We start from the raw sequence: 23952 nt of genomic DNA, 5'->3' as shown, positions 1-23952 counted from the left end.
TAACCAAATACAAAATAAAAAGAAAATTAATACTAAAAAAAGTAAAATCTGTTAAAAATAAAAACATACGACTTAAAAAAAATGTAAGAATTCATCAGTGTATTAACTCTTCTTTTATATTTTATATTCTTATTTAATTTGTTATTTCTTTCTCTCTCTCTTTATACATATTATATAGGTATATAAACTTCAAACAGCTATTAAAATGTATAGAGAAAAATGTGCAAGTTTAACAACTGAAAATATTACCGAAATAATTTCAAAATTGCCTTTGCAACAGCAAGAAGCTTTTAAAAGCTGTATAGCTGCTGCCAAAGTTAGTAGTGTACATGGTATGCGTTATAATACTTATTGGGTATATGAATGTTTGCTGATTCGAATTAAGAGTCGTAAAGCATATGAACATTTGAGGAAACATAAAATATTGGCACTTCCTAGTATTGATACTCTAAACAGATACATAAATAAAATGGATAGTGGTTATGGGTTTCACAAAGGTATTTTTGAATTGCTTAAAAAAAAATCATCTGAAATGTCCATGGAACAAAGGAGGGGTAAGTTTATTTCAAACATTAATAGAAATACAACTGAGAATAATTCTTTTTAGGCGTTATATTGATTGATGAAATGAAAGTTGGCGAAGCTGTGAAATTTGATACAAAAAAATTAAAAATGGTTGGTTTTACCGACTTAGGTGAACACACTTCTCTTCACCAGCAGTCAAAAAAGGGAGACCATGGTCTTGTCATTATGTTTCAGCCATTCCAGGGAAGATGGGTTCAGGCTGTAGCTTGCTTTTTGTCGAAGGGATGTGCTGCTGGAACTGTTTTGCACCATTTGATTATGGAATGTATACTACTTTTGGAAAAATCTGGGTTTTTTGTTGATGCTGTTATAACGGATGGGGCCTCTTGGAATAGAAATATGTGGACCCAGTTTGGTGTAACAGAAGAAAAAGTGTGGGTAACCCATCCAAGTGATATTAAAAGACAATTATGGTTCCTATCGGATTTCCCCCATTTAATAAAAAATTTACGAAATTTCATTGTAAAGCATGAAGAAACATGGGTAATTTATAAAATAATGTTTAAATTTGGTGTAAATATGATTAATATTTTAATACTTGTACAGACACCCGATGGTATTTTAAAATTAAAACATTGGGAAGCACTATTGGATATAGAACATGAAGAATCATATAATTTGAAAATTGCGTATAAATTAACAAGTAATCACATCAGACCAAAACATTATCAAAAAATGAATGTAGCTATGGCATTTCAAGTAATTTCTAATACATATTGTGATTAATTATTTAATGTAATAATTTAAGTTAATTTTAATATATTATACAGTTTTTCGGTGAGCCTATTGCATCAGCAATGCAATTATTGAAAGGATTCCATAAAGACTTGGCAGATTGTGAACCAACTATTAAATTTATAACTAGAATACAAAAATTAATTATTGCAATGAATTCCAGAACTCCATTGAATGCATTACGACCAAATTCAATACACTGGACAGTAATTAAAATATACCTACTTTATAACTTTATGTATAGATTTATAGTATTTGCATTCATTTTATAAACCATAACTTTTGAATTTTAGGCAATTGGTGAATTTCTGTCTTATATGAAACAGTGGGAATCTATGGTAGATGGCAAACACTTTATGTCGAATAATACATGTTCTGGTTTTAAGATATCACTTACTGCATGTTTAGAAATATCAAGTTTTTTGCAAATGAATTGTGGTTATAAATATGTGATGACATCTAGATTGAATCAAGATGCCCTTGAAGTAAAATAAAAATTAACAATTATCTAAAAATTAGTTAAATTATATTTTATGTGTATTTTTAGAGGTTTTTTGGAATGATGAGGTCTGCTTGTGGGTCAAATGACCACCCAGACTCAGTTCTTTATATACAAATGTTTCGACTAATTTCCACATATTCATTAGTTAAGCCACCAAAAGGTAGCAATGTTTCTGGAGGTGAAATATTGGAAACCCTGATGACCCTAGAGGATGTGACTGAAAATGTTTCAAAAAAAAGTAAAATTTCTTGGGAGGATAGCATGGATCGTATATTGGACCAAGGTATACATTGCGACGATCTTGAAGAAATAATTGAAAGAACTCCTAATAATCCAAATGATTTCATAATAACATACATATCTGGATATGTAAGACGTAAAGCAATACGTTTTTCTACCTGCCAGAACTGTCAAAATAGTTTGAAGTTTAACAACTTTGAAGAACTTAACAGAAATAAAGTGTTAGAAGTACGTAGCAGAGGAGGATTATTAGCTTCTAGCAATAGACTTTATTATTTAATTTCAACATTAGAATCAGTTATTGTTAAAACAATCGAAATTAATAAATTGAATGTAGATACATTTTTTGATGTTGCCGGTACATTAGAAAATGTTGAAAACTTGCCACTTATTGGTTGCATTGAACATTGTCGAGAATTTACCCAAAGAATACTCCATTTTTATACTGTGACAAGGATGCATATGATTTGTAAAAGATCAAATAATGTTATTGACAACATAAAAGGACAAAACACGAGCACTCAGGAAGACCTCAAAATATTAGAACGTTGGAAAATGTTAATGTTATTATTATAATTTTTTTTATTTTCCTAATTGATTTCTTGTATATTGTATTATAACTCTTAATTTTGTTTAGTTAGTTATTTAAACTAAGTTTAAAGGTCAGAAAGAATTACATCATTAATATTTTGTTGAATGTGTTTATTGTATTACCTATTATAGCCTGTAGGTATTATAATTATAACCTAACTAACATTATTAAACACCAGTTTACAGTTAACAATTTTTCTATATCTACAATATTATATAATTAACATCGCATTCTTTATTTTGGAAATAAATGCTAAAAACTTCCAAATTACTGTATGCATTCGTCATGTTATTCAAATATTTTTAGTATAACCATCGAACGACGCGCAACCCGTGGTGATTCCGCGCAACTTTTATTGTACGAGCGAAAGTCGGCCTGGTTGTATCAGCGAGTGCGAGCTCCTTATCTTTATTCTTCATGGTATAAGCATTATAAGGGCCATTCTTACAATGCTCGGTTAGTGCCTGATAACACTAACCGGAAGAATTTATCATGAGTTAACCGATAGAATTCTACCGGTTAGTCTTAACCGACACTTAACCGGACATTGTAAGAACGGCCCTAAGTATATTATTATTATTGTATAAGTATAAGCTGAATAATTACGTATAATAATATATTATATCAACGTTTGTGTAGCTAGACTGATTAGTTTTTTAACATCCGGTATTGAATATCTTATCATATATACATATATTTATAATGAGGTTTTTATTTATCGAATTATTTAAATAGTGTTTAAATATTATTTATACATGTCCAAGTGTTGTAGCCTGGTCAGTTAATGCGTTTGTTTTAAATGTGTTCTTAGTAAGATCGTAATTAGTGGGGAATGTGTGGCGCCGCATATTCTCCTGCTAATTTAATCATGCTTTGAAGACGTTTACAGTAAATTGGATAGGTGTAGGCGCCCACCTATCTAGTACTACTGAAAAACTGTAGTTGACGATCAACAACACTTGGATAATTTCTCCCTCCCACGATAGCTTTACAGATATCTGTAAAAGAGTTCCGGCCTCCTTTTTTCATAACGGGTACCTGTAAAGCTGGGAATGATTTTACCGATTTTTTGAATTTTTTTTTTCAATTTAAAATATTTTATTATTATTATTATTATTATTATTATTAAGTCTGATAATTCATTTAATATTTGATATTATCAAGTCGAAACAGCACATACATGTTTTATATACTTATCTACACTACATATTAAAAGTTTACCCTCCACTTCATGTTTTTGATTTAAGTATAACTCCGATGCTATTTATGTTAGAATGTTCATGTTTTGATTAAACATTTTTAATTTTAATTCTCTTTAAGTCCCCCTCAAAGTCTGGTAGTCTAAAACCATTTCCAAAGATTTTTGAAAAAATTTTTGTAATATAAAATGAGCGATGAATTATTACAAACTATACATTGCCTTAAATGTAAAAAAAGAACAAACAATTTTAATCCTATTAAAATTCAAACAGTTAATGGTCGATGGAGAATTTCAACAAAATGTTTGGATTGTAAAACAAATAAAAGTAAATTTACAACATCACATGAAATTGAACAACTCGTCACCAATAAATCTATAAATCAAAATATTTCAAATAATACAGACAAATTTTTATTAGCTAAAGAACTTCATAAACCAGCCAGATTAAGATTTCCTAAAAGAAGGATTATCACTAAAGGTATTGGTGATTTATGGGCTGCTGATTTAGTTATAATGAGAAATTATTCAAATGAAAATGATGGTTATTGTTATATAATTACTGTTATAGATACTTTTTCAAAATTTGCATGGGTATTTCCACTCAAAAATAAAGATGGTATTAATGTTTCAAAAGCATTTGAAAAAATAATAAAACAAGCTAAATCACAAAAACATCAACCACCAAAATTACTACATGATGATAAAGGCTTGGAGTTTGTAAATAAACATTTTAAACAAACTTTGGAAAAATATAATATTCATATGTATCATACACAAAACGAAGAAAAATCTGCAATTATTGAGCGTTTTAATAGAACATTAAACGGAAAAATGAGAATATATTTTGAAGTTCAAAATTCTAAAAAATGGATTAAAATTTTACAATCTTTAATAGATGAATATAATTTCGATGATGTACATAGATCTATTGGTATGAAACCTTGTGAAGTAAATAAATCTAACGAAAACGATGTTCTACACAAATTATTTTCTACAAAAAACAAAACTAAATCAAAAATAAAATTTAGCGTGGGTGATAGAGTAAGAATAAAAGCTTATAAAAAAACATTTGGTAACAAATACAGTAATAATTGGACAAGAGAAATATTTATAGTTAATGAAATTTTAAACACAAATCCTATAACCTATAAAATTATAGCTTTAAACAATGAAGAGATTGAAGGGAGTTTTTATAACGAAGAGTTACAAAAAACAAAATTTTAAATAATATTTTTAGTAGAAATTATTCTGTTAAAAATTTGAATGCAAAAAATAATAACATGGAATATAATAAAGAATGGATGGATTAAATATTACTGAACCCATAGTTAAAGAAATTGATAACAATAATAAAATGAATATCAAAACTTGTGATAAATGTAACTTAACAGTTGATAGCAAAAATTGGGCTGCTCATTTGAAATCTATTCGTCATCAAAAAAATGATATAGATCAAACAATTGTACCTTTTAGATATAATAAAACATACAAAGGTATACCAATTAATCAAGAAAAACAAAACAAATATAATTATTTGAAATTAATGAAAAATGATATAAAAAGATGCATAAAAAAATATAGAAAAAAAGATAAAATATATGTTGAATTTTGTGCGTTTGAATATCATGAAAATACTGAAATAGTTAAATATAATCTACATAAAATTCCAATTAATGGAAATATTATCATTATTGATCAAGGAGATGATATGTTTGGAAATGGAAAACCATATGTTTCTAATCTATTACATTCACCAACTTGGTTATAACTTTGTAAAATAGCCAATGATATGATAATTACAACAGGTAATTATAGACATCGTTTTCTAGAAGATGTTAAGGTTGTTCAAGATTTAGGAAATCTTAAAATGTGTAAATTTTTTATGGGATCTTAATATTAAAATAATATTAAATTAAATAAATCGACTATATGTTTCACATTGTTTTTAAATGACATGAGTTAAAGGAAGTGATATCTATAATACAACAGACGAGAGGTGGGATAGTAAGTAGGTCAACTCTTATCTGTTTTTAAAAAATGTATTTTTAATAGAATAATTTCTATTAAAAATTTGAATGTAAAAAAAAATAATATCCTCCATAATAAAGAATGGAAAGTTTAAATAAAATTGATTCCTTAGTTAAAGGAAATGTTAACTATAATAAAATGGAGAACAAAAAAACATATCCTAACAAAACTTGTGATAAATGTAACTTAACAGTTACTTACAAAAATTGGTCTAGACATTTGAAATCTATTCGTCATCAAACAAATGATGTAGATCAAACAATTAAACCTAAATTTAATAAAATGTACAATAAAATTCCAACAAAACCAATAAGAACAAAAAAAGAAAGAATACCAAAACCACATAAGGTTTTAAATTTTAGTGCAAAAATGTTTGAAAAGAAAGATAATCGACCTATTCTAAAAATTGAAGAAACTGCATTTAAAAGTAGATTACAAACTTATGTTATTAAAAATAACATGGGTATTAAAGATCCACAAGTGTTTTTAAATCCTTTAGATAACCCAGTAATAGGACGCATTAAACATGAATTAAAAAAGAAAGATTTAAAAGTAAATATTATGATGTTAGCTATATATAAGAAAGGTAAATCTGAAGAAAATATGATATATAAAGAATGTAATTTTAAAACACAAAATGAAATTTTAACAAAAAATTCTAACTTAAATGAGTTTTATACAAATGTAAAAATTAAAATTGTAAATGAAATAGAAGATTTTGTAATGAAAGAATCTCAATGGAGACTTGTTCAAATTTTAAGTTTGGGAATAAATATAAATAAATATGTTCCTTTTAAAGGTTCTTCATATATTCCATTACCTGAAGATATTCAAAATAAACACGCTGTTATAAATGTTCAAAATGAAGATGATAAATGTTTTCTTTGGTCAATACTCTCTGCTTTACACCCTGCTGAACAAAATGCACAAAGAGTTACAAAATATAAAAAATGGGAAAATGAATTTGATGAAGAATTAAAAGGTATTTCTTTTCCAGTAAAAACTACAGACGTTCCAAAATTTGTTAAAAGAACAAAAGATAATTTCTATTAATATTTACTATCTAGAAGAACAAGGACAATATATAAATATAATTTTACCACTAGAAATAACTAAAATTGAAAAAACTAATCATATAGATTTGTTGTATTTAAGAGAGGATAATGAGAATAAAGGTCATTATTGTTGGATTAAGGATTTATGGAAACTTGTTGGGAGTCAAATTACAAAAGATGGTCATAAAAGAAAGTTATGTAAAATGTGTTTAGTTTTGATACAGAAAATAAGTTAAATGAACGTAAACATTATTGTGGTAATAATAATGCTGCTAAAATGATTCTACCAGAACCTTTTAATAAAACTTTAGAATTTGAGAAGTATAACCATTCTTTTAGAATCCTTTTTGAGATTATTGTTGACTATGAATGTACACTCGTACCAATATACACTTATCAACCAAATGATAAAGAGTCTTTTACAAAATGTTATCAGAAACATATACCTAATAATTTTTGTTACTATATTAAATATAGTAATGGTGATTATAAACCTCCTGTAGTATATTCTGGTCCAAATGTAGCTCAAGAATTTTTAAGATGTATGTATGATGAAGAAATAGCTATTTCAGAAATATATGATAAAATAGTTCCTGAGGAATTAATGACTGCAAACCAAAAAAATAATTTTAATAATTCTAATAAATGTCATAAATGTGAAAGATTATTAAGTGAATTACCTCCAAGATTAGAGAAAAAATTAAAAATCTTTCACAATGCTATTGAATATTATAAAGAATATAATGATGATGAAAATATTGAAAAATATCAAGATCTAAGGAAAAAAGAAATAAAAAATAAAAACATTAATATGAGAAAAGTTTGTGATCATGATCATTTGACAGGAAAATATAGAGGGGCGGCTCATTCTATATGTAATCTTACTTATCAAAATCCTAAATTTATCCCAATCGTATGTCATAATCTTTCAGGTTATGATGCTCATCTATTTATAAAAGAATTTGGGAATGATAACAATGATATAAAATTAATTCCAAATAATGAGGAAAAATATATTTCGTTTTCAAAAATTATAAAACGTACAAAAGTTATCAAAGGTGAAGAAACAATATTAACATCAGAATTAAGATTTATTGATTCATTTAAATTTTTACCAAGTTCTTTAGATAAACTAGCAAATAATCTTGAAAAACATCAATTTAAAGAACTTAGTAAATATTTTCAGTAGTATATATTTGTATTTTCAAGGGGAAAATTCTCCCTTGGAGCACACTGATTTACCGCGTAACACAATACGGTGATTACACAAGATTGTCCACCTATTTGCTCCTTACACAAAAATATTTACCGTATCAACTATTTTTTCCCTTTTTTTAAAATTTTTTCAATTAAATATCGCTAATTTTTAAAAAAATTATATTTCAAGTAAAGAACACAAATTATTTAATAAACTTTTTTTATTTTGTTCAATACAATTACACAAGTTTTCTTACTTCTCTAGTAAAAGGTACATATTCTACAATACGATCATGAATTAATAAACAATAAGCAGTTACACCTGTAAGGGATTCCGATGCTTCAATTTCCAATTGAACATCCACTGCTGAGGCTGTTGCCGAATCATTCTGTTTTGAAGTATCAATAACTATGATGGGTGCGTTTGATAGAAAAGTAGATGGACTCAATATAGGGTTCCGTATACTTTTTTCATAGTACGATTCTTGAAATGATGTATACATATCATATAATAATGTAAAATTATTTTTTGAAAAATCTAAATTCAAATTATCATACGGATATGCAATCGAGTTTAGAAATACTTTAACGTTCGTTAGACTACAATGGTCGAATATACTACGACTTATTGTATTTTTACGACCTTTTTGTAATCCAATTATAATAAATCGTGGTTTTTCTAATTTTGAAGCGGTTTTCAAGTTCCATACTACTTTTTTAGTAGTTCCGAGTTCAGGATATTCAAAAGTTTCGAAAGATCTAAAAGGAATAAACAAACTTTTTTTCTTTTTCTACAAGTTTCAATAACTTTAACCTTTCTTCATCATCAACAGTAATATGCGGAACCTTCCAAACTATTTTATTTAATACAACTTTACCTAAAGCAGCAACTACATCACTTTTAAGGCTTAACGCATTTAAATCAGTATGATCTGAGAGTAGATAAACATAAGTCTCTAAAATTTTCAAACACGTCAGCCAGTATGGTAACGTCAGTCTTTAAATAAAGATCGCTATACTCACCTAAAGTCTTTATATCGAATGTTCGCCATATATTTTTAGCATGCATATAATCTTTATCGCTTATTTTTTCGTCTGTCAAAGAGTTATAAAATTCAGACTTTGATGGTAAAAAAGTATCATCTAATTTACTCCAACTATCGACATATTCATAAGGGAAGATTCCTTTTTGAGTGACTAGATCTAATGCTTTCATGGAAAAATTTTTAAGAGTTTCTCTAAACCTCAACTTATCTTCTGATAAATTTAATGCAAGTTTACTTAATGATTCGCTCATGAAACGGAATGTATCGACATATTTAATACTAAATCTATGTGCGATTTCTTTACTAAAGGATATATATTTTTCTGACGAATTAGGAATAACGTGAATATCTTTATCATTACAACCAAGTTCCCGAATTATGAAATGACTATCGTACGATAAATTATGGAAGAAAATTGGTACGAATGAGGGGTTAATTATTTCAAAATTACATTGAAGACAAAGACATTGTCTATATTTACCAGTAAAATGACAGTGATCTCGAACTTTAATTAAATTATTATTTTTAAAATGTCTCGAACATTTTCCACAAAACTTAGTATTTTTAAAATTACTTTCTTCTTCTTTAGTTAATTTATTCATCGGTTTATTTGTTTGATAAATTTTATTAATATTATTTCCAATAACAATCATATTTTCCATAAATTTTTTTGCAGCATTTTCACCTCTATAAATTACCACCTTTCTCGGAATTTTGAACTGTTTTACTAGTTCTTTTGATATAACACCATAGTTAACTTTGACATAAAACCCATAGCTCATAATTTCATGTAAATGTGTAGCATAAGTTTTAGATTTTTCGCATCTATTAAATTCACTAGACTTATTTTTAGGAGTTAAAATACATTCAAAATCTGCATAAATAACAATTGGTATTCTCTGTGTATTTTTATAGTTTTTAAAATAAATAAAATCATCATCCCCCTTTTCAAACATTATTGGTCTCCCTAATTGGTTCTTTCTACAATTATGCTGGTGTTCACTCAACCCTTTCTTACCCCAAAGTTTGCTTTTACATGGCTTTTCACTAAAAGTAGTAAAACATCTTTTACAGATAATTAATCTGGAACAGTTTTTAGTTTTCTGACTTCTAATAAATCTTGAAAAATTTTTTATATAACAATAATGTGATGTGTTATTATTATTAAACAAAAGTAGATCAAAATGTTTTTTTCTTTCAGTATTACAAATATATAGAGGGAAAATATGTTTTTTATCATTTAAACTATAAATATTAATTGATACATTATTTATACGTTCAAATTTTTTTATCTGACTGATTGGTGTAGGAAAATCTATACATTTAAAATCTAAGCCACTTTTTTTTTCTAACATTTCAAAATATTTCTTATTAAAAAAAGTTTTATTTGAACGATTATCAAACTTTGATAGTATTGAATATTTAAAACATTTAACATCATTATTTTTTACATTTATGACTGCTCTTTTATCTTTGATATATTCAGGAAGATCTAGATACGTTCCTCCTCTGAGAGGATTTACTATATTAATTCTCAATTGTAATGCATCTATTGTTTTAAGTGACCAGCCAGAAGCTTTTGCTAAAAAATCATCTTCTTCACTTAATAATTTATTGAACATCCCATTCAGTAATTTATTAAAATCAGAGGAATTACATGCAAGTGTATTAGAGGTTTTAAATGCTATATCCTGTACTTCTTGTGTGATAATTCGTTCATATACACTATCTACATATAAATTAAATTTTATAGATGTTTGTAGACATGATTCCTTTAACTTTGGAATTATTTTGTCTAAAGTATAGTTAAAAAAAAGTGTGTAGTCTAAAAATTTTAAATTATTCTTAACTATAAAAGTTTTTGAACATTTTTTAAATCTTTCAATTTCAAATATTCCTTCATCAGCATATGCCATTCGCTGACGTTTTGTCACCATTTTTCTTTTCATAATTAAGCTGAAAATAAATTAAATGAAAAAAAAAATATAATAAACAATAATAATATTGTAATCACTTTATTAATATAAATCATACAATATTTAGCATACCTAAGCAACTAGATTTAAAAAAAAGAAATTAAAGAACTTAATTATTATTTAATAAATCATATAGGTATGATAAATGCGATGTACAACTTTGTTGACATCGATAACCTATATGATTTGATTCGTCATAATCAGCTTTAATTTCCTTTTTTTTTTTTAACAAATTTTCCCTAGTCGACTTCAGGTTTGCTTTTCTGATTTTAATATTAATATCGTAAATCATTTTTTCAAATTTTTTCTCTTCTCTTTCACCATATTTCTCATTTTCAGCCTGTTGTCTCAATACTCCATTAATTTCTTTTTCGATGTATGATGTCATGTTTCTGTAAATTATATAGATTTTTGCAAACTATCTGCTAGTAATAAAATATTAAAATAGTAACACACATCATCATTAAATAATAATTGTTTTTATTTTTACAAGCAAAAAAACATAGCTATAAACATAAAATTAAAATCATAATTTCTTAGAAAAGTAAATGTCGTGAAATATTTGAGAACATATCATCATATCCATACTATATCTTTCTCCATAACAGATTTCCATTTTTCTAACATAATCAATATATTTATTACCATATTTATTAAATATTTCTCTTTTTTTTTCTTTTAAAGAAAACAATTTATCTCTTAATTGATTGATTTCAAATTCATTTGATGATGAACATATCCTGATTAAATAAATGTTATGTTTTATTTCTTTAATTTTTTTATTAATTTCTTTCGTTTCAAATATATTATTTTTATTATCTTCAATATTCCCTAATCTTAATGATTCCATGGTTTGTAAATTAAATTGATATTTATTCATAAGTTCATCTTTGTTTTTTGAATCCATTGTCTGTAATATTATTTCAAATTCATTAATGTTAATACACAGTATGTTAAATCGTAGAAACATAGACGGAAAAATCTAATTATAAAATATGTTAAACAACTGTATTGTATATAATTTAATTTTTATCTGAATTAAATTAACTTTATAAAAAATAAAAAAATGAAGTTTAAAAATGTAGGTACACATATTATATATTACTTATAACTGTGTATTTGTTGTGTACTAAATTTATTTTTCTCCTGTCTAATGTTAAATGAATACATACAATTTGTCATAGATAGATATATTTTTTTATATCTAATAGCAGCCAGTCTTATTGGATACTTATTAGAATTAGAATATTATACTACCTATTTAAATTATTAAAAGTTAACTCAAATTGAGATATTTTTATGTAAATATTGAATATTATACTATGAAGTTTAAAAAATATAGGTACACACATCATATATTACTTATACCTGTGTATTTGCTGTATAATAAATTTATTTATTTTTCCCTTGAATAATGTTAAATGAATACATAAAATTTAATAAAGATAGATGGAAAAAATGTAATAAAATATATTAACCAACTGTATTGTACACAATTTAATTTTTATCTAGGAATTAAATGGACTTTATAAAAATATTATCATGAAGTTAAAAAATGTAGGTACACAAATATATTATATTACTTATAACTGTATACTTGTTATATACTAAATTTATTTTTTCCCTTGAATAATTTAAATGAATACCTACAATTTAATATAGAAAAAAATGTAATAATCTAATATATTATTAAGCAACTGTATTGTATATAATTTAATTTTTATCTAAATTAAATGAACTTTATAAAAAGATATAATCATGAAGATTAAAATGCAGGTACACATATTATTATATATTACTTATAACTGTGTATTTGTTGTATACTAAATTTATTTTTTCTCCTGTCTAATATCAAATGAATACATACAATTCGTTATAGATAGCTATATTTTTTATATCTAATAGCAGCCAGTCTTATTGAATACTCATTAGAATTAGAATATTATACTACCTATTTCAATTATAAAAACTTAGCTCAAATTGAGATATTTTTATGTAAATATTGAATATTATACTATGATATTCATGAAGTTTAAAAAATATAGGTACACAAATATATTATATTACTTATACCTGTGTATTTGTCGTATATTAAATTTATTTTTTTCCCTTGAATAATTTTAAATGAATACCTACAATTTAATATAGAAAAAAAATGTAATAAAATATATTAACTAACTGTATTGTAAATAATTTAATTTTTATCTAAATTAAATGAACTTTATAAAAACATAATCATGAAGATTAAAATATAGGAACACATAATATCATATATTAGTATAACTGTGTTTAATGTTATATACTAAATTTATTTTTTCTCCTATCTAATGTCAAATGAATACATACATTTCGTTATAGATGGACATATTTTTTATATCTAATAGCAGACAGTCTTATTGAATACTCATTAGAATAAGAATATTATACTACTTATTTCAATTATAAAAACTTAGCTCAAATTGTAATATTTTTATGTAAATATTGAATATTATACTATGATAATATAACATTTTTTTATATTATTGATATCAAATATTATAAAATAATAAATATCGCGTTCGGTGATAATATTAAGCGGTGATAGTGCTAACTGTTCTATGGTAATAGAGACAGTATATATTTTAAGGTTATGTTCATGAATAGTAGATTGCTGATGTGCATGAACTAAGATATACAGGACTGGACACAGAGCCTTATCAGCCGGTCAGACAATGTTACGCATCACTCCTTTAAGTGGAACTTACGCTATCTGGTGACGAATTGGTTTATTAATGTTATTACTTAGTAATACTAAGTAACGAGTAACGACGAATATCATTAACATCTAGTGCATTGTATAAAGAATAATATTATTCCTTAATTTACCATGAATACTATGATCTAGTGTTATAGATGTTTCAACTTTTAAATTTTAACCATTTGTTAATTGTTTATAAAATATATAAACTCCAAATAAAAAAAGGTGCGAAAATTATTTAAAATATTTATCATTCTGTATTTATATATTATACATTTAAACTAAAAATATTACTTAGTAATAAAATTACAATTAAGTGTTGACTAGTTTTGACAATTTTTTTTTTTTTGAACTTAATTTGTTTTGCTCTCTATTTTGAAATACTGAATACTGCCGCATGCACATTGTAATGTAATATGTTATTATATCAGACATAACATCGGTTTTATGCAGGGAGCATGGAAACAAAAACTGTTTATTATTTTCAGTCATGTGGTTGACAGTTAATTCAAAAACATCAGCATATTTACAGTACTGGGTAAATAAATCTTCTATATATCTAATAAATTCAAATAAATTATGGTTAGGATGTAATAACCAGCCTTTGGATTTTATATTTGTTAGTGCAGCTACAGGATTTGCAGATGCTTTTGTTGAACTATTGAAATATGTTGTACATTCTTCACACTTATAACGTTTAGCTAATTGCCTAGTTATATAGCCACAAACATAATAGACCACACAATCCACTGCTGAAGCTTTGTAATAATTATGATCATCAAACACTGAATCAACTTCAATGTTTCCTTTCTCAATACATGTATCAAGTAAGTCCTTTAATACCTTAATTTTTTTTGATCTTTCAGAAACATCTGTAAATTAAATAAGTATTTTTTAAATTTTTATTCAATTAATTTAATTTAAAATGTTAAAATGAGAAATTAATAAATTAATATATAACCATCATTTTCATATATTGTTTTTATATTCATCATAGTAATTTTCGGTACATCAGTGTTAAGTAATTCACAATTTCCGGTTGTAGGAGGTTTAAGTATAGAATAAACAGATAGAATTTTGTATATTTGTATGAATGTTGGTGTGGAAGGATGATCATTAGGACCTGAAGCTTGGCGAACAGTTCCAAAAAATAACTAAAAGAAATGAAATGATTAGGTAAAAATATTATTAATGTATATTTGTTTATTCTTACTTCGAGTGAGTCTTGATTCATTTTATTAGTTAATACAATTTTGGACCATATTTCAGAAGTATCTTTATTTTTCGGAGCTTGAAATATCGAGTACTTTTTAATGTGCTTTCGACTTTTACACAGTAACACAGAACAGTTGTTAACCATTTTTAAATTTTTTACGGAGGTTATAACGATATACACAATTTAAAACAGTATGCTTAAAGCATGTACAGTATAGAATGATATTATAATGTGTTAAAATAACCATATTTATGTTTTATTTTTGAAATATGTATTTATAGCATGCAAATTGTGTTTTAATTAGGTTGCAAAGTTATTCTCATAGATTGCGCCAGATCCACTTAAAGGAGCGGCGTAACATTTACTGACCGTACCCCTCATACCCGCCCACACAACAGTGTCCAGTCCTGTATATCTTAGTTCATGCTGATGTGTAATAAAATGTAATTACTATCTAGTGATTACTATCTTATAAATATGATGTTAACATTTTATCATATAAACATAGATAATATTATCATAAAACTATATTATTATAATGATGATGTGTTTAAATCATTGTTATTCAGTTTCTAGTTTTTTTAAAAAAAAATAGGAGTAAAGATTAAAAGTTTTAATAAAATAATAAAATAGGTACTTACATAGTTAGTGTTGAAGTATTCTAAGTCTGACTGTTGACTGTTTTCTGAGTCTGGCTGACGGTTGCTATTGCTGTTGAAGATGTTTTTACGTTTTTGATGGTCGGCAACTGTTTTGCTGGAGAGTCGAGGATGGTTGCTGTTCTGATAGCTTCTTGGTCTGTTAGTGCTGCTGGTGAACTGATGATTTTATGTTTAAAAATTCGGTGTTTTATACTAAAGTTTAACCCTCTCTTTGAACGTTGAGTATTAGGTACCTCTCATAATCCTGAGGTGATTGTACATTATATTACTTAATACCATTCTCTTTTGTCCATGTAAGAACATGTTTGTAGTCTTTCATGCAAATTCTTATTACATTATTATATGAGAAGTCTATTTGAATATATACATTCTAATTTATTTTAAATTATATTTGATATTTTAACCAGTTCATATAATGTCATGTTCATATATAATCATTTTTTTTTTTTTTTTTGGAAATGTTTTTTCAGGTCATTGCTATTAACCTTTAACGTTTTTATATCTGAAATCCGGTTCATACTAATTATTTTTTTGATTCTAATAAATGTTAATATTATATATATATATATATATATATATATATATTATACTATTATTATTGTTCATATTATTAAAAATGTTTGTTGAAAAGTCTTTTGAGGTCATTAACGTTGTTATATCAAATCTGATTTTCAAGGCGGGTGATTATTTTAGATCCTGTTTCTTTAATAATTCATATAATGCCACTTGTGTTCATGTAAAACAAGTTTGTAGAAAGGTTTTTCAAGTCATTGCTATTAACATTAGCATTTTACATATAAAATTATTGTGGTAGTGGCTAATATCTGTGTATAAAAAGCCAGTGTAAAACCATTAACGTTCATCAGTCTCAAGATTTCAATTCAGTCCTCAACACAGTCTACAACGCAGCTCAAAAAATGTCTTATAGAACATCAATTATTTCTTCAGAATCAGAGGTAAGTAAAGTTTTTTTAAAAACCAAATAACAAATTGGAGGTCAGTCGTAACATTACTCAACGTTATGGTTATAATTATTAAGAAACATAAAAAATAAAATATGTTTCTTTTAGATATCGGTTATAAAACCACTTGTACATTTTTTAAATAAAAAAAAAATATTATTTTTATGATCCATAGAATGAACATTTCAGTGAATCCGTTGACTCTAAAGCTAAACCGTTAGCATCAACATCTAAAACAAAAACCACTTTAAAACGTGGTGTTGAGAAGACGAATGAAAAAAAATCTACAAATAAGAAGCAGATGAAAATGGTTAGTTAAATTATTTTTTTATTATAAATAAAATATATATATATATATATATATATATAAATTATATTTTTCATTTATAGAATGCATCATACAGAGACAATGTTGGTGATCGTTTAAGATCAGAAGATTATGATGAGGAAGTTTTCAATTCGCTAACTTTTCGACAAGGTGACGGTTTAATTACGATAAAAACTACATTTGAGGAGAAGCCAACAGATTACTGGGTGATAACACATTATAAATGTTCAAATATTGAAAATGTTCCGGTTAAGGATAGGTAAATAATTTATAATTAATTTACTTTTTTTAAACTATTGTTAATCTTTTTCAATAGGTATTTTTATTATCACTTCATTTCATGATTTAAAAAAAAAAAAAAAATATAATTATAGGTGGAAGTTTAGTGAAGCTGGTGTTAAGTTGTATACAAGCGAAAAGTCAAAAGACCAGACATTGAATGTAAGCTTGAATCAGACCATGCAGTCAATATTTGACACGATGCTACAAGACCCAGGACGTCGTACAATCAAAAGTAAAATAATAGGCTAATTATTATATGTTTATTTTTTTTAAAAATGGGTTTTTTATTGAATAAACAATACAATATATTATATAAATATTTATTTATTTTATACTATTAAATCCTGAAGTATTAAGTCTGACATTGTATTAAAATGGTATTGTAATATTTCATATAGGAATGATGTGTCATCGTTTTGCAGATGAGTGTAATAACTAAAATCATAGTTTTGTATATACTGGTTTGTGAATTCATTTCTCTGACAACTGATAGGTAGACCACGGACGTCATTTTTTATTAGATCGTAAGCTGTGTTAAATGTAGCTTGGTAACTTGGTAGACGTTTCTGTTTTTCTGCAATGTAGAGGTCTACACAATGTTGAAGCTGTTTAAGTCTACATAAATCTATATGTGATAAAGTGATATAATCATCATTGATATGTAAAGTAATTGAACTCTGCTTAACATTAGTTGAATATGTGAAGTTATCAGATATTTTTGTTCGTCTACATCTGGTGTGTAAATTATTAGTAATTGAAATGTAATTAGATTCAGACATGAGTGTAAACCATTGTTCTAAGTTTAAAGTAATTATCTTCTTTGATAATTTACATTCTAATAACACAATAATCGAAATTTGTTTATTAATTAATAAACCGACTGTAACGCTCTTCTTACTATACGGACGAATGTCGAAGGTTGATTTTGATACGATTATAGGTAGAACCATGATGAATAATATTTATAATAATGTTTCAGACTATCAATATGAAAAAATCTAGTATAATGTAACTGATGGAACATATACTTTGAACTGAGGTTTTTTTTCATCAGTAAACATATTATATACTAAATCTGTTGCGAAAAAAAAAATGGTAAAAAAATGTGAACGTACAGTTCAGTAGATTAGTGTGTAGTGAAGGGAGTAGAGGGAATTATTTATACTTACTTACCTGAAACATGAAATTAACTTATTAAATTAACTTAACGCACTAATCCACTGAACTATACGTCCACGAGATATTAGATTAAAAACTAACACATATAAGTTGTTTCTAATATTTTTTTTATTTATTACAACATATAATGAAAGATCATGATTTAGCAAACGGTGTCGTAGGACCTAGTTTCACAATTACAAATATATTCATTGTTACAATATTTACTTAACACTTTTTGAACAAACTGATTTCCCTTCATTAATAATACATATATACACTTTGGATTATATCTGCAATGTTCAATCCAAACGTCATCTTCTCGTTTCCAATTATGAAGAATAAGTCCACAGCAAAAGCATTCGACGATATCTTCTACTCCTGTATATTTTAACCCACATTCAGCTAGAGCATATTTATTTTGAAAACAATTTAAAGGAAAATGTTCGAAAGATCTTAATCTTGAATAAATTGAAGTATATCCTGGATGGGTTGGAACTGAATTATTTCGTATACGATGAACTAATGATTGAAAATCGCTTGTAAGTTTTGGTAAATTCATTTCTTTAATTAATTTAAATAATAACTTGAAAAAACACAACTCGAATACACGACGGATCAGCAGTAACTAAATGTAAAATTATTAACTTGCAACTAAATAGTAGAAATTAAATATATAAATTTTTAAAAACTAGAACAGTGTAACCAACATGATTAAAAACATAAAAACAATCTCCCTGTAATTTTTATAAAAATTAGCGATATTTGATTGAAAAAATTAAAAAAAAACGGAAAAAATAGTTGATACGGTAAATATTTTTGTGTAAAGGGCAAATAGGTGGACAATCTTGTGTAATCACCGTATTGTGTTACGCGGTAAATCAGTGTGCTCCAGGGGGGAATTTTCCCCTTGAAAAAAAAATTTTACCGTGGAAAAGCTGGCTGTGAACATACAAATATATACTACTCACATTACATCAAAATATGTATACTCAGAAAAAAAAAACAAGAAAACTTGCATTTTGTTTTTACGTTTTAAATTTTAAGTTATATATTATTGAAACTTAACAGCATTAATTAAACTTATATTCTAAATATATACGTTACGCTATAATATTTTTCAAACTCCAGATTTTTATCTATATTAACTGTTCCGTTATCACACTTCTAATTGTATGTACCTTGGAGTAGTATTTTTACTTGAAAATGTATTATTATTATTATGTATTTATTATTATTATACTTGTAAAAATAGGTATAAGCATGAGAAAAAGTAATTGGTAAATAATTAAAGTTTGAAAAAAATTATTTAATATAATTTATAATATATATATATGTATATATTATATTGGTTATATATATTTTTTTTTGATGTGCACTACTTCATTAAAAACCCACGAGCCGCCACTGAATTAACATACCACTAGATGCAAGGAAACGTATTGTAATTAAAACCATTCGTGCCGGTGGAACTTCATGATTCCTAAATACGAGGCGTGTCCAGGAAAATAAGTGTACTGAGGCTCTCACGGCCATAGGGAATAATTTTTTTTTTCTATGTTGGCTACACTGCCGTATAGATTTACTCCTATCCCTTAAAACAATACCAGAACAAGTTCAGTACCTTGAAAACTGTTGTCGAACGAATTTTTCTTGTGAAACATGTCGATCGAGTATGCCACCAAGTGCGTTATCCGTTACCCGGGTAACATTCTAATTTCACATTGAGTGCAGTAGAATGTATTTCATGGTGTTTAACACGGTTATATTTCGGGTCGGGACATGGTGTTTATATGTCATTTGAATACCGATTTTTTATATGGGAAACACTGTGCACCTATTATGCTACGGTTGATTTAAATATTATGCTAAGGTGTTTCATTAAACAGTGCTTTACCCATGTATAGGTCAGTTAAAACACAGTACAAGAAGGTAAATTATTACCATTGATTATCCATGTACTGGTCAGTTTAAGCACAGTGCAAGCGTGTCACATATTATAGTTGATTATCCGTGTATAGGTAGGTTACAACACGGTGCACTGATAGCGTTGAGTAATGGTCCAAATATTACAACTTACAAAAATTTACAACTTTAAATAATAATCATGTAAATTATTTAATAAAAATGTATAGCAAAATATGTTTAAAAAAAATACATTCATAAAATATTGTAACGTCACAGAATTTTAGCCTCTACAATATCATTATTCAATTGAACCCAAAATTTTCCCAAAATCATGCTTCTCTATTACACCCTCTTTCCCATCTCATTTGCAAAGACTCCCCCTGGATATTCACCGAACAAAAGAAAATAGATTTCCAAAAAATAAAAACTGCTTTCTCCCAACAAATATCATTAACTCACCCTGATTTTAATACTCCCTTCTGTATCCAAACCGATGCCTCATACATAGGACTTGGAGCAGAACTCTTTCAAATCGACGCTGCGGGCCAACGTAACACCCTGTCCTTCGCAAGTAGGTCACTGTGTGGTGCCGAAAGGAACTACACAGTGACTGAACTGGAGCTGCTGGGTATTCTGTTTGCCTGTCAGAAATTCAAAATATATATTCTCGGCCACCCAATCAGTTTATATACTGACCACAAAGCCTTAACATTTCTTTTCTCTTGTAAATTAAAAAACTCCCGTCTCACCCGTTGGACTCTTGCACTCCAAGAGTTTGACCTCAAAATTATTCACTGTCCTGGGAAAGACAATCCCATAGATACCCTGTCAAGACACCCCCTCGGTCGCGACGACCAACCCCCCAAAGACTCCCCCGCCATCTTACATTATACACTCCCACCACCTATTCCCCCTGACATTGTTCCCCTTTTTAATAATATTGCATCCGAACAACAAAAAGAACCCAAAATGAAATTAATTATCTCCCAACTTAAAGGTCAAAAGCAACCTCCCTGGCACAGCTTTTATATTTTAAAAAATGATATTCTCTTTACCCGACGTTCTCAACACAATCCCCACTGGTCCCTTTATATCCCTAATCATTTAGTCAAACAAATAGTAGTATTATTCCATTATTATTATGCCCACACTGGTCCCCTTAAAACTGCTCATACTTTAAAAAATATTTGTTATTTCCCCTCATTTAATAAAACCGTCCGTTGTATCGTACAGGCATGTGAGTTGTGTCAGAAGTGCAAGCCGTAGACCACTCGCATAGCCGGTCCGTTACAACCCATTCTCTCAAATAAGCCCCTTGATAAATTATTAGTCGATTTTTATGGTCCCCTCCCTACCGGTATTTTTCAATTTTCCTATATATTCGTCATTGTAGATAACTTCACCCGTTTTGTAAAATTATATCCCCTCAGACGCGCCAACGCAAAAATATGTATTAAAAAGTTAACCACGGATTATTTCCCCAATTACGGCGTCCCAAAAAATATAGTATCCGATCATGGTAGGCAATTCATAAGCAAATATTGGCAGACCTCCCTTCAAAAATATAATATCCAAGTTTCCCACACTAGTATTTACCATCCACAATCAAACCCCGCAGAAAGAGTCATGAGAGAGCTAGGTAGGATGTTCCGGACATACTGTCACCAAAAACACTCTACATGGCCCCAGTATGTACCATATATTGAATGGACACTCAACAACGTACGTCATGAGTCCACCCACCAAACTCCCTCTACTCTGTTTCTACAACATTCAAAATACAATCCCTTAACTCAATTCATACAATTTCCACATCAAGACCCCCCTGTCGATTTCCATAAGCAACTGACCCTAGCCCAAGAAGTTCAACTAACAAAAGCAGAATCCCGTAAGAAAAGTCAAATGTCCAAATTAAACCCCACTCACTTTAAAGTAAATGATCTCGTCCTTGTCAAAACCCACAAACTTAGTAATCAAATAGATAAAAAAATATCAAAATTCTTTTTATTATACGAGGGACCATATTATAAGGTTAAAAGCATCAAAACTACAAATGCCTATGAGTTGGTCCATCCGGATAATGATACTCCTCAAGGTACCCACAATATCATACACTTGAGACCTTATAAATACAGACCCATATATCTTTTATTACAATAGTATAATTTTGTTTTCAACGTCAAACGTCATAATCCCTAAATTAAAATAACCATGTCTGTCGAAACAGATACCAGTGTATTAGTATACCCTGGGAGTCAACCATAAATGGGGGGTCAATACACGGTGTGTTCTGCCTAACACGGGACCACCACTGTGTAGGAGCCGTGCTCCACGCCATAGCGTGCTACCCGTTCTGGTTGTGTGGGATGTGCTCTGCTTAACACGGGGCCATCACCGTACGATAGCTCTATGCAATACTCAGGTGTTGCACAAATGGTTGTGGCAACAATCATCCCGGGTCATTTAATTCGTAACTTTCCGCGTTGTCCCCCCCTCGTCCCCTTTTACTCCGCCTATTTTCTGTCTCTAGTACTTTCTTTAAATTCGTTGGCCCCCCTTCACCCCAGCTCGGTAGGACCCCCGTCTGGCAGAGAGGGACTCTCTGCACGGCAAAGAGTCTGCGACATTCTTCTCGTAAAAAAACCGGTGTTGTAGTGACATCCTGAACCAGGGAGGACACGACCTTGGACCGATCAGGTGCGGCAGCCTTCGGGTCTCAGCGGTTCGCGTCTACCCATGTCCGGGGCGGTTGGTGTAAAAGCTGGCTTCCCTGGAGGTGTTTGTGTAGGCGCGACCGGGTCGATCACTCTGCGGTTCACTGTGTCGTGTATATCTATGATCTGGAGGGACGACTCCCTCTGGGAGTAAAGGGGCCACCAGACTCCGCTCTTGACCGCCCTTTCACTACAACATGCAGGAACTTTCTTGTTAGCCCCCCTAATCCCCCGGTAGGTCCCACCATGACTTGTCATGTGTGTAAAAATAATGTCCAGAGTAACTTATGCAGTGTAAGGTCATTTCCCACCTTGCCTGTACACAATAGTATTTATTTTTATTTTTTTTGTCTTGTCCCTTCTACACTAAGCTCCCATAGTGTAGTCGTACCTATTTCTGTCGTGACCCCAGTAAAGGCATAGACAGATCTAGAGTCCCTATTTCCCTGTTAGGTTTCCCTGTTAGGTTCCCCCGTTAGGTTTCCCCGTTAGGATATTTATTTGGTTCTGTGGTATCATCATCACTCCCCGGACTAGTCAGGTCATTAAAAGTTGTAGGTTTTTTATTATTATAAAGTATACTTACACTAATATGTAGGATCTTTATTATATTACATTTTGTTATTATCATTATGACACTAATCGTGTTCTCCCTTGCATTTTTATTATATTGTGCTGGTTTTCTATATTATTATCAAGTGCCCCGTGCACTCATGTGCAAGTTTTTTATTATTATCATGGTAATACTTACTGTTATCTAAATCATTAGTATTCATTGATGGTTGCGACCTATTATTATTATTATTTCACGTATATTATCTATATGTA

General features: G+C 28.2%; 3 protein-coding genes and 1 pseudogene across 3 annotated transcripts; 1 reads left to right on the top strand and 3 right to left on the bottom strand.

The window, feature by feature from the left end:
- Positions 1-9677: 9677 nt before the first annotated feature.
- LOC149063182 (uncharacterized) lies at positions 9678-15916 on the bottom strand (annotated as a pseudogene).
- LOC149063183 (uncharacterized) lies at positions 14207-15469 on the bottom strand. Its single transcript, XM_089215556.1, has 2 exons — positions 14856-15469; positions 14207-14766 (listed from the first exon to the last, which is right to left on the bottom strand). Exons 1-2 carry the CDS (start codon positions 14887-14889, stop codon positions 14207-14209), a joined length of 594 nt encoding a protein of 197 aa, XP_089071682.1. The 5' UTR covers positions 14890-15469.
- Positions 15917-16386: 470 nt separating the features above from the next.
- LOC149063181 (uncharacterized) lies at positions 16387-17618 on the top strand. The gene is made up of 4 exons (XM_089217453.1): positions 16387-16728; positions 16910-17044; positions 17125-17321; positions 17437-17618. Exons 1-4 carry the CDS (start codon positions 16690-16692, stop codon positions 17591-17593), a joined length of 528 nt encoding a protein of 175 aa, XP_089073579.1. The 5' UTR covers positions 16387-16689; the 3' UTR covers positions 17594-17618.
- A 55-nt stretch (positions 17619-17673) lies between these two features.
- On the bottom strand, positions 17674-19148 carry LOC149063180 (baculoviral IAP repeat-containing protein 7-B-like). The gene is made up of 2 exons (XM_089216902.1): positions 18760-19148; positions 17674-17971 (listed from the first exon to the last, which is right to left on the bottom strand). The coding sequence occupies exons 1-2, from the start codon at positions 19062-19064 to the stop codon at positions 17674-17676; spliced, it is 603 nt and encodes a 200-aa protein (XP_089073028.1). The 5' UTR covers positions 19065-19148.
- Between the last annotated feature and the right edge of the window lie 4804 nt (positions 19149-23952).

This window comes from Diuraphis noxia, unplaced genomic scaffold (assembly GCF_037042655.1).
Source record: "Diuraphis noxia isolate RWA-SAM2 unplaced genomic scaffold, SU_Dnox_SAM2 contig0001, whole genome shotgun sequence".
Classification (NCBI taxonomy): Eukaryota; Metazoa; Arthropoda; class Insecta; order Hemiptera; family Aphididae; genus Diuraphis; species Diuraphis noxia.
The sequence above is the reverse complement of the archived record's forward strand: the minus strand, read 5'-3'. Positions and strand labels throughout refer to the sequence as shown.